The sequence below is a fragment of the Prunus dulcis genome, chromosome 7 (genome assembly GCF_902201215.1).
Source record: "Prunus dulcis chromosome 7, ALMONDv2, whole genome shotgun sequence".
NCBI lineage: Eukaryota > Viridiplantae > Streptophyta > Magnoliopsida > Rosales > Rosaceae > Prunus > Prunus dulcis.
This window is the reverse complement of record NC_047656.1, coordinates 9,981,318-9,992,877: the sequence shown is the minus strand read 5'-3', so window position 1 is coordinate 9,992,877 and position 11,560 is coordinate 9,981,318. Positions and strand designations below refer to the sequence as shown.

The 11,560-nt window shown below is 34.9% G+C and overlaps 1 protein-coding gene across 1 annotated transcript; it reads left to right on the top strand.

Moving 5' to 3' along the window:
• Positions 1-6,870: 6,870 nt before the first annotated feature.
• Positions 6,871-11,512, top strand: LOC117634436 (UBP1-associated protein 2C-like). The gene is made up of 7 exons (XM_034368552.1): positions 6,871-7,112; positions 7,354-7,474; positions 7,657-7,800; positions 9,423-9,619; positions 9,737-9,812; positions 10,810-11,099; positions 11,208-11,512. Exons 1-6 carry the CDS (start codon positions 6,976-6,978, stop codon positions 11,074-11,076), a joined length of 942 nt encoding a protein of 313 aa, XP_034224443.1. The 5' UTR covers positions 6,871-6,975; the 3' UTR covers positions 11,077-11,099; positions 11,208-11,512.
• The last annotated feature ends 48 nt before the right edge of the window (positions 11,513-11,560 follow it).

Here is an 11,560-nt window from a genome sequence, read left to right as displayed (position 1 = left end):
TATCGGTTTACCCTGATTGTTATTCTGGTTCTCAGTTCATCAATATATGATTCTAAATGAACAACTTTTCATTTTAGATTTGACATTCAGTTTGATATTCTTCTTTCTTTTCCTTTTGATGTGAACTTTTCTGGCAGTGGCTTGCATATCAAGGAGGCGCTCCAACTGCAGCTAGATGCCCAGAGACGTCTTCATGAACAGTTGGAGGTAAGGCAGGTTTTGGTCACAGCAGATTTTGGACTTCCACCTAAGGGTCAGGCAGGATTTCAAAATGGATGAGCAGGATTAATTTTATGTACTGTTTCTTTTCTTTTTTCTTCCTATGGTAGATAAAAAAAACTTCAGAAGAATTTTCTTTTTATCTTTCAAATTTTCCAAACATACAAAGGTTGCTCCTGCCTGACCCGGTGGCTTGCTCACCCCCATTTTCTGTTCAAATTTTTAGTACAATCTTGTTATCAGTTGCTCCTCCTTGGTGGTGGTGGTGGTGAATCTACAATGGTGGCGCTGATGATGTGCTATGTGATGCCGGTGGGTGTTGCTATTTTCTAGATCTAAGGTTATATATATACACATAGAGTTTCTATTGAGGGATCTCTCAAATTAGTTTATTTGAGAGACGCCTTTGTAGAGCCCATTCCGTATTGTATTTCACTCATCCAAACCATCTATTTTGTAGATACTCATTCAAAGATCATTTCTACAAAAATTCACTTGAATTCGATATCATTTGATCACTCAATTGAATTATTGAAATTTTAGTATTTTCTTGAAGCATTGTGTTCATTGATTTTGCAGGACATAATTGGATATCGAAACGGTTTCCAATTTATCTTCTTTTTTTTTTTGCAAGGATGATATATGAATGTTAACTTAAAAAATAGAATTTTAGATCATTGAAAAAAAAAAATCGTTGAGAAATCTAAAGATATCCCTCAATAAAAGTGGGCTATATATATATAACACGGATCTAAGGTTTTTTTTTTTGTCTAATGTTTTCTAAGCTTTATTTGTTTATTTGGGCCTTCACGTGATTTGTATCTTTATGTTTGGGTTCATGTACTTTATTTGCTGGTGATGGGCTGTATTTATTATGCGCTTTTCATCTTTTGTAATTCTTCTCACTCTTGGTGAATAGAGTAACTTTCACCCAAAATAAAATAAAATAAAATCTTCATGAAAGCTAAAAGGGTAGAACTGCAGCTTGCATTTCTATACAACTGAACTGATTTCACTACACTACAAGGTTTGGTTAATTTTATCCAGATTTGATCAGCTTGCTTTATCATTAGTTCTAATCTAGTCCTTTTCTTCTGTTGCAGGAAAAAAAATAAGAGAAATCTGAACTTGAAGCACTTTCATCAGAGCCGGCCTTGGGCCAGGGCCACCAGGGTACAGCCCGGGGCCCACAACTGAGGGGGGCCCAAATTTTTTTTTTAAAGCTTACGTATATATTTGTATTAAAAAAAAATAAAACAAAAGGAGTTGCTGCCTGTACCTGTCAGTGAAAAGGGAAGGCAATCAATCCAATCAGTCTTTATACTCAATCTCTAAAAGAAACGTATTGACTAAGGAAGTTCATTATTAATTAATTATAAAATATAATATAAAACAAATCAACAAATATGGGGAATCAAAACAGACTCTTATTAGCCACAAAAAGAAGGAAAAACCCTTCGACTTTCTCAGTTCAACATTCTCAGTTCATAACACAAGCAAAGCAACGCAAGCAATTTTTTTTTTCGGGTGATTCTCCTCTTCTCCAACAGAGTTGGAAAATAAACCATCCACCAGTTAGACCAGTGCCTTTCTTTGAAGGTATTTTTATTTTTTTTTAAAAGATACATATAGAATCTTTTTGTACTCGACTCTTGTAGTTGTTTTGTGTAGAATTGTGGTTTAATAGGATAAATAAAATCATTTGGTAATAATGATCAAGTGTTGAAAAATTGTTGTTTGTGCTTTGTGATAATTTTTTGCAGTATTGTGGAAGCCTCGATAACTTTTAATGCTTAACAATTGCTCTTGGTGAATTGAAGAGTAGGTTTGAACAATTGCATTGTTTTGAATCTATTTTTGGGTTCTTATTTGATGCTGCAAAGTTGACTTCGTTTGATGATAATGAATTGAAAAGTTTTTGTGTGAATCTTGAAAATGCTTTAAAACATGGTGATGTTTCTGATGTTGATGCAAGAGACTTATTTTCAGAATTACAGGTGTTGCAAGTGATGTTACCAAAAGAAGCATATGAAACAGATAAACCATGGACATCCATTAAAATTCTTGAGTTTGTAAAGAGTGTGGATATGTTTCCTAATGTAATGGTTGCTTATAGGGTATTATTGACTCTACCTGTGACTGTGGCATTTGCTGAAAGAAGTTTTTCTAAATTAAAATTATTGAAATCTTATTTGCGGACCACCATGACTCAAGATAGGCTAAATGGATTAGCGATATTATGCATTGAAAAGGATATGTTAGAAAACATTAAATATGATAGTATAATTGATGATTTTGCATCTAAAAGTGCAACAAGAAGACATTTTAAATGATGTTTTGTGGTTTAGATTTCATTGCTATTTTTATTTTGTAGGTACATGTGATGATTCTTTGCTTCGATTAATTGTAGAGGATGAAAAGAAGATTGATCAAATCAAGAAATGCTTATGGAGATTCGGGAGGAAGCATGTAGACTCAAATATGTAGTTTTCGTTTTTTGATGCAATGTTTACAATCCGGGGTACTCTTTTTCCCTCGTTTGGGGTTTTGTCCCATTGAGTTTTCCCTAAACAAGGTTTTAATGAGGCCCCAAAGTGTTCTTCCTTATCTTTTGTAAATTCTTATGATTTTAATAAAATTAATTAGTTGATATTTTTTATTTTTGTTTAATTTGTATAAAGGGGCACACTTGAGAAAATTTGCCCTGGGCCTTAGAAAACCTAGAACCGGCTCTGACTTTCATTCATATTGGAGAGCACTAATAAAAAATACATTATCATATACTACAAATCTTTCATTAATTTGCTTCTACTACTTCCACAAGATCGTCTCAAAATAAAATTAGAAAAATAGAACAAAATTAGGCTAATTAATACTGATTATTGGCATATAAGTTCTCAATGCTTTCTAGTTTTTGTGCTTGAAGTTACACTTTTGGAAGTGCTTCTAAGGGCTAAGCTTTCTGACTCCCAAGTGCTTCTAGGTTCATGAAGAAGCACTTTCATGAAGCACTTTTTTATGAAAATTTCAACATCTTTATAATAAAAACGATTTTGTTAGAAGTATGTATGAGTAAAAGTGCTTCTTAGAGAAGCAATCCCAAACGAGCCTAGGCTATCAAAGTCACACCTGAAAGAATTTAAAGGATTCAAACAAAGAGTGAATTAACTAAATTAGTAAATGTTCAATGAACTAGAATTAAATTGAGAAAACTTCAATGGCAGGCAGCAATTTTTTTTATTTCTTATGTTACTGACTACATTTCCAATTTTCTCTACTCACCCACCTTAAAAAAGAAAAAATTGAATGCTTTCAAAAAAAACAAAATTGATCACATACGAGGATTTGAAGAAAAATTCAACAAAAAAAGTATGGCACAAGGCAGGAAAAAAAAAAATTTGTTTCCCCACAAGATCTCTGTAGGCCGTAGAAACCATATGGGTGCTACCCTGACCCTACAATGCTCGCTAGAAGCAGCACATGTTCTTAACAAAATAAATGAGCTGTATTTTATTTCTGGTAAATCATCGATCCGATTAATCTTGCTAACATTTTGAAGGCAGTGTTTCATAGAAAATAAGGCTTTGAGTGATACACTATCACAACGGATATAAAAATAAAGAAGAGGGATTACACAACAATTGAAATTGCAAATGCACATATTGGCTTTAGAAATGTTAAGGAGCTAAAAATGACAGCCCTAGTATATATAGAATCATTAACCAACATTTTGAATGTTGCAAATGCACATAACTTTGAATGTTGAATCTCCAGATCGATACGGAAACGTAAGCTATCGTTTTACCCAAATTGTTATTCTGGTTCTCAGTTCATCAATAATGATTCTAAATGAACAACTTTTTCTTTTTAGATTTGACATTGAGTTTGATATTCTTTTTTTCACTTCCTTCTAATGTGAACTTTTCTGGCAGTGGCATGCCAATCACGGAGGCGCTCCAACTGCAACTAGATGCCCAGAGACGTCTTCATGAACAGTTGGAGGTACATACAAGAGATACATTGCACGACTTTTATATATTCGAAATTCTTGTTACCACCTTTTTATTTTAACTCTGCATTAATTAGAGTTGTTTTTTAGGTCAAGATTTCTGTTTATGAATGACAAACATAAACCAAATCAGTCTAGCAATTGTCAGGGCCAATAGAAATCAGAAAAAATAAATCTATGAACTTAATGCACTTCCATATTACAGAATTTCATAAAAACAAGGAAATTCATTTTCACTTGTGCTTTACAGATTCAGAGGAATTTACAGTGTCGAATCGAAGAACAAAGGAAGCAACTTGAGAAGATGTTTGATCTGCAACAAAAAACAAGTAATAACTTGTTGAAAACTCAGAACTTGGACATTCCATGCAATGAAGATGGCCCATCAAATAGTCTTTGTGATACTCAAGTTTCAGCTTCTGAAGGCTCTGGAAACACTCAACTTTCCATTCAAGATAAGTCAGCCCAAGAAAGCAAATTGTTCAATGCTCATTCTCGCACATAAGTCCTCATAGGGTTCTAAATCCCAGCAAAGTTCCCGTCACAGAACCTTACAAGCTACTGCATCATGCCAAGGCTACGATCCTATAGATATAGAAAGACTCTTGTTATTGCAACAATGGCTTATTTTTACCATAATGTTTTCATGTATTCGAACTTGCAATTTTGTACTGTAAAATGTCTTTATTATGCAACTGCTCCACACACCCGCCTTAAAAAATTTATTAAAAAAAAACTGAATTTTTTTCAATGAACAAGACTGTTCATGAGGATTTGAAAAAAGAAACACCAAGAAAAAAAATATGACACAAGGCCCAAAAAAAAAGCGTTTACCCCAGAATTCCCAAAGAAAAAATGGGTCAAAGTACTACCATAGGCCATATAAACCATATGGGTGCTACCCTGACCATACATGGCTCACTAGAAGCACATGTTCTTAACAAAGTTAAGGAGTTTGTATCTTATTTATGGTAAATCATCGAGCCAATTATCTTCTCTCTAACATTTTGAAGGTGGTGATATAAGGCTTTGGGTAGTACACTATCACAATGGATATAAAAGTGAAGAAGTGTGTTTCCATAACAATTGAAATTGCTGGTGTACCATTTATGTCCTGCGTGTGAGAGCCAAATGACGAGTAATTTTTGGGACAAACACGTGAAATTACTAACTTTTATTGACAAATGTCAGTATTATATTGAAAATGACGCATTAATTTACAGCAATTATTAGTGTAATATTTTCTTATTTTTCAGAGACATATATATTAGGTGTACTGGTAATTAGGGGTGGGTATGGGTTAGGTTGGGTCTGTTTTGGTCCCAACTTGTAACTCAATTCGATATATAGTGGTTTAAGATTTCTTAGACCAAAACCAGCTCATTATTAGGCCAATTCAACCCAACCCAACTTTTTTGTGATTGAATTGGGCGGTTTAGTTGGGTTAACTCAAAATTAAGCCCACTGTTAAGTTTTGGTTTAAACCTGTAACTCAATCCGTATAAAGTGATTTATAATTTTATGAACCCATGAATCACTTATTATTAGGCCAACCCAACCCTCATATGATCGAATTAGAAGGTACGGTTGTGTTTGATCCGAAATTGTGCCCACCCCTATTGGCAATAACGGATTCACACTCCAGCCAAGTGCTGATTTTAAAGACTAAGCTTAATTGTACTCCCAATCTAGATAAATCAAATATTAGCCCATTTCTCTATGCAGAAATAAGCTAATCTCTCTGTAAATTAAATATACTCTCAACCATTGGATTGAATTTGGAGCCCGTGTGATGCAACTTTTGAGAGCTATCAATCAATGAACCCGACTCAAGCATGACTTTGACAACTTCTTGGGTAGGTAGCTGTCACATTTTCCTCAATCACTCACACACTCTCTCTCTTTTCTTTTTCTTCTTTCTTTCTTTCCTTCTCTTATTCTCTCTCTGTTTCTTTTTTTTTCCCCGCATTTCTCTTTTATTTTTATTTAATGTGTTTCTATCGTTTTCTACATTTATCTCTTTGTCTAGGTGTTTAAGAACCACACCATCGTTCCAACAACCGATATAATAGATCTTGGGGGAAAAAAAATTAGCCCACCTCAATAAAAATTCTTGAGTCCGTTATTACTTATTGGTAACCACTTGGTTATTTTATAAGGACTTACTTTAATTTTCTAGGCTTTTCAATGTATTAAAGCAAAATTATTTCTAGAACATAAAATTACGTTGGTTAATACGATTCTTGAATTCATGTACCGTGAGTATTCTTATAGCATGGGATGGGAGAGATGGAAGGTAGATATATTAGGTTAAATTGTTCTCCATTTCCTATTATGTTTTCCTCACCTGCCTTTTAGTAATAAACAAAAAGTCAATATATTTTTCTATATATTCAGTTGGCCATGACAGTGAATTTGCCGTCTTACACCAAGTTCGAATCCCTTTTCCAGTAATATTAAAACATAATTTTGTTCTTCGAAACAAGCAATGTGAGCAGAGAATCGAACTGGACTTTAGGTGCTGGAATTCTAAAAACAAAGCAAAATCCGAACTGGATTTAAGGGTCGGTTTGGATTGGGCTGGTTCGGCCCATATTAGAATTCCCATCACATACATAGAACAAAATTTAGGAAGAAGCACATGCCCTAACGAGGAGAACAAAACAGAACAAACCGCACGCACTGCTCTGTTGTCGCGACAGAGAGAGAGAGAGAGAGAGAGAGAGAGAGAAGAGAACAGTAAGCAAATGGAAGACGTAAAGAAGAGAAAGATAGAAGAGGCTTCGGGCAACGGTGAAGAAATCTCAACATATTCAGAGGACCACTTGCGCTCCTTGCTTGACCCCCTTGCTAAACCCCAGCTCGTCGATTTCCTCGCTAAACTGTGCGTTAAACATTTTATTTGTGATTTTTTTGAATTGGGTTTTCAATAATTTCTATGTGTTTTCTAAATTTGATCCTTTTGTCTTGATATTTCAATAATGGGTCATTGAATTTGAATATCGAGCTCCATTTTGCATGTGAGAATGCTTTGTATGGTGTACAAGGGGTCCCTAAGAGAATTGTGTGGCTGTGTGATTGACTCTGTGCATGTGGTGTTTGGTTGCATGTTGAGGGGCATATAGAGGTTCCCAATATCCTTCAATTGCAGAAGAAATTAAGGGTGTTGCTAGTGCAGATCCTGTTCATCGAAAGCTTTTTGTTCGTGGGTTGGCTTGGAATACCTCATCAGATACCTTGCGTGCTGTGAGTGCATTGCTCGTTGTGCTTTGCATGTCATGCTTGTCTCACAACTGCATATCATATTGACTTAAAGAAACCCAATTTGTCAAAAGAATGTATATATACGTATATATGATATGACCATGAAGCCTTGTTGTATTTTGCTGAACATTCATTGAAGGGTCTTTTCTGTTTTTGTTGTTCAGGCATTTAGTGAGCATGGAGAAATTGAGGAAGGGGCTGTCATCTATGACAAAGCAAGTGGGAAATCACGCGGCTATGGTTTTATTACTTACAAGTATATGGAGTCAACTCAGCATGCGCTCAGAGCACCTAGCAAGTTGATTGATGTAAGCATTTACCATATTGCGAGTCTAATTTCATTCGTTCGTTCAATTTGTCCATCTGTGAATGATCAACATACCCATTAAAAATAGAATTTGGTTTTTTGCTTTCTCTAGGTTTTACCATGTAGATAAAGTAGGATCGTGTTCATTTGAGTAAGGACGTGTTGACTGTGTATTCTCATGTTGTGTACAGTAGGATTTCCAACCAAGCTACCCTAATAGTGAACTAGAAACATAAGGGTAACTTGGTTGGAAAGCCTATTATTCCATTTTTGTCCTGAAACTCAGAGTTGTTTTCATTTGAGCTGTGGAGCATAATCTTATGAGGAAAAGGAAATGAAATTTAATGGTATTATCTGAATTATGTATTTTGATTGCAAAAGGTTATATGTGTGAGGTTGGCTATCTGTCAAATATTAGTAGTTTTTTTCTATTTGAAAGAGCAACAATGTAAACTGTTAAAGAGAAAAAGAACTGAAGTAAAGTTATTTTGTAGTTGCAACACAAACCCCTTTTAATTGTTACTTTTCGGCCTTTATTAGAGGATATTGGCTTATGATGGTTTTTATGGTTAACATGATTAAGGAAACTACTAGAACTTTTAAATTATTTTGGCCTATAAGGTTAGTTAACTAAATGCTAGTTGACAAAATTCTTTATAGGGTAAATACATATATGTTCTTAAGAAAATTGAATGGGAAGTCAACTTTAGTTATAGAGGCAATATTATAACTAATAACAAATGAGAGATGGCTAGGAGATATTTTTAAGGGGAGAGATTCCTATAAAATAAAAGCATTGTAGTTTCAATAAAGAAAAGGTAGTGTTACCTAATTCACTCCCCTCACCCCCCCGAACTACGAACTGGTTTGATCGTTCCCAATTGCGGTGTGTTCACGGCCCAAATCATAGAAACTAACATTCTAGATGATTGTAAGGTGTAATAGATTTGCTGATATGTAGGTGGTAAGTCCGAACCCATGAATAAAAGGAAATGTAGTCATTTAAGTCAACCTCTTGATATATTCATTTAGTTGCATCATTAATTGCATCATTAATTCAATGAATGATATTTTTGAATAATTTTAATATAAAGTTTCTGTTAGCATGGGAGAGAGATTAAGTACTAATACTACATCAGAATTCAATGAATAATCAAGGGAAAGGTGCATAATTAATTCAATGAATGCTATTTTTAAACTTATAATATAAAGTATCTATTATGTAAATATAAAATTTAGAATAATTCACAACGACCCAAATTACATCACTGACTATGCCTACCCCAACGAATTCATACCAAAGAACTAGACTAGTGAACCATGTACCCTTTTCCTTTCCATGTACTGTATTGTTCCCTGTACCAGGTAACATTGTATCACACACACACACACACACACATATATATATATATATATATATATTCATTTATATTCTCCCCCTCGTAATTCAGTCTTTAACATGTAATTTTCTTTTAAACATTAATAAATTTTTTTGCCTGGGCAGCCTACTAGGCCTAGCTGAGCCAATTAATAGCTCTGACTCCTTTTGTGAACCATGACAGGGTTTTATTTTCACTTCTATATTCTTAAAGTTACTTTTTTTTTTTTTAAAATTTTCCTCAGGGTCGCCTGGCTGTTTGTAATCTAGCGTGTGAGGGGTTAAGTGGGACAAGTGCTACCCTTGATCTTACCCAGAGGAAACTCTACATTGGGGGCTTGTCACCAAATGTCACAAGTGAGATGCTGCTCCACTTTTTTGGCAGGCATGGTGATATAGAAGAGGGTTCAGTTGCATATGACAAAGATACAAATGAGTCACGGTATAATTAAACTTTCCTCATACATTATGTCGAAAAACTTATATTCTCTATCTGTATCCTTTCCACAATATGTTTGCTGCCAACTGTGCAATGATTGTGTTTTTCTTTCCTTTGTAGTGGGTTTGGCTTTGTTACATACAGGACAGTGGAGGCTGCAAAGAAGGCCATAGACGATCCGCAAAAGACCCTTGGGGTTAGTGAATGATAAGCCTTATGTCAATTGGTAGCATTTAATTTAGCTTCCTAAATGCATGATCCTTTGATAATAATCCTGAGTGCGTTTATGCCCAAAATAGTTTTCTGTTGTTAGGCGCGCAAATATTTGTATGATTTTAGAAACAAATTGAATTTATTTTCCTGGAATTTAATTTCAAATACTATATGAGAATGATTTTCAATGTTTTTGTCCATGTTTGCTGAGACGTATTTTTACCTCATTATCCTTAGGGATCATTGTTCATGTTGCTTCAATTATAGCAAATGATCACTAAATGAAATTGGGCAATGGGACTGTGAATGGGATATGACTGGGAAGAGGTTGCTTAAATGAAATTGTCAGTGCATGCTTTAAAAATTGATTAATTATCTGCTAGATAATGTTCGCTTCTAGCTTTTATGTCTTTTTGAATTTGCAAATTTTATGTAACTTTTTTTTTTTCTTAACGTGGTGGTTTGCCTTGGATAGTGCTAGTTGTGTTGTTGTAATTTTCTTGAGGTGGTGACGACATGGTGTATGGTTGGGGTTCCAGCACCCTGAAATGCCTTCTGAGTTGTCTGAACTCAAGTTGAGGAACGAACTGCTGTATATCCCTTGTAGTTTGACTGTTTCTTTATTATTTCTAAAATAATTCTAGCAGAATAGAGCATGTGAAGAAAATAGGGAGGAAAGGGATTCGGATACGAGCAGATTTTTATGACTTTATGGGCTTATTTGTCTAAGAATTTTAGGGATATTTCCTTTTGTTAATTCATCTTGCTTGGGCAATTATTATGAATTAATTGTGATATTTTTCCTATAAAAAAAGAAGAAGAAAGAATCCTGATTTTTCAGATTCATTTGTTTTTCTTGAGGTAACATAGCTTAGTGCAGCTTCTATGTATCTGCCGTTGTGGTTAGATCCGTAGTCTCTTTCAAACAAATTCCTATTAGCACATGGAAGCAATTGTCTAAAGTTTATGTTTGGTTGCAGGGGAGGAATATCATTGTGAAGCTGGCTGATTCCCACAAGGGCAGAACAGTACAAGCACAGCTACCCCCAGCAATGGTTCCGATGGCCTTACCTCTAGCGGCTGGATATCCCCAGCCTGGAAAAGCACATGCAGGTGCAACCCCTGTTGGCTACGGTTATCCTCAAACTGTAGCAGCATACCCTGATTCTTCTTACCCAAGTCCTCCCACAGCTCCATACCAGGCACAATCACAAATTCCCTATCCATATTACATTGGCAAACAATGACTGATGACAGTTTTCAGGATGTGGTAATATTCAAGTTCCCTTGCCTTCTTTCATTTTTACCATGATTTTATTACGATTACGGCCAATTCTGATTATATTTCTCTGTCTACTTGACGTGTTTGGTTTTGCAGGCCTCTAATGTGTGCTGGGAGTCGTAGATGGCATAGAAGCTATGTTTCTGTGAGGGAGATGTCTTACTAGAAATTTTGCTTCTTGTTGTAATATTAGGCCAGAATAGTTGAAAATCTTTAATTTGTCAGTAGGTATAGTTTACTTTTTACCAAGGTTATAATTGGAATAATGTTTTCCATATGGGGATGGGGAAACGTAGTTAAATGAGATACTATGCTATAGTTTAAAATGTATCTGTCAATCCATATGTGCAAACTTTCTTATTCAGGCCGAATTTGTTGACACTGTTTTGAGAAGAGATGAACTATACATTTCCATGAGAACACAAATGGGAGAACTTCAAACAAGTGTC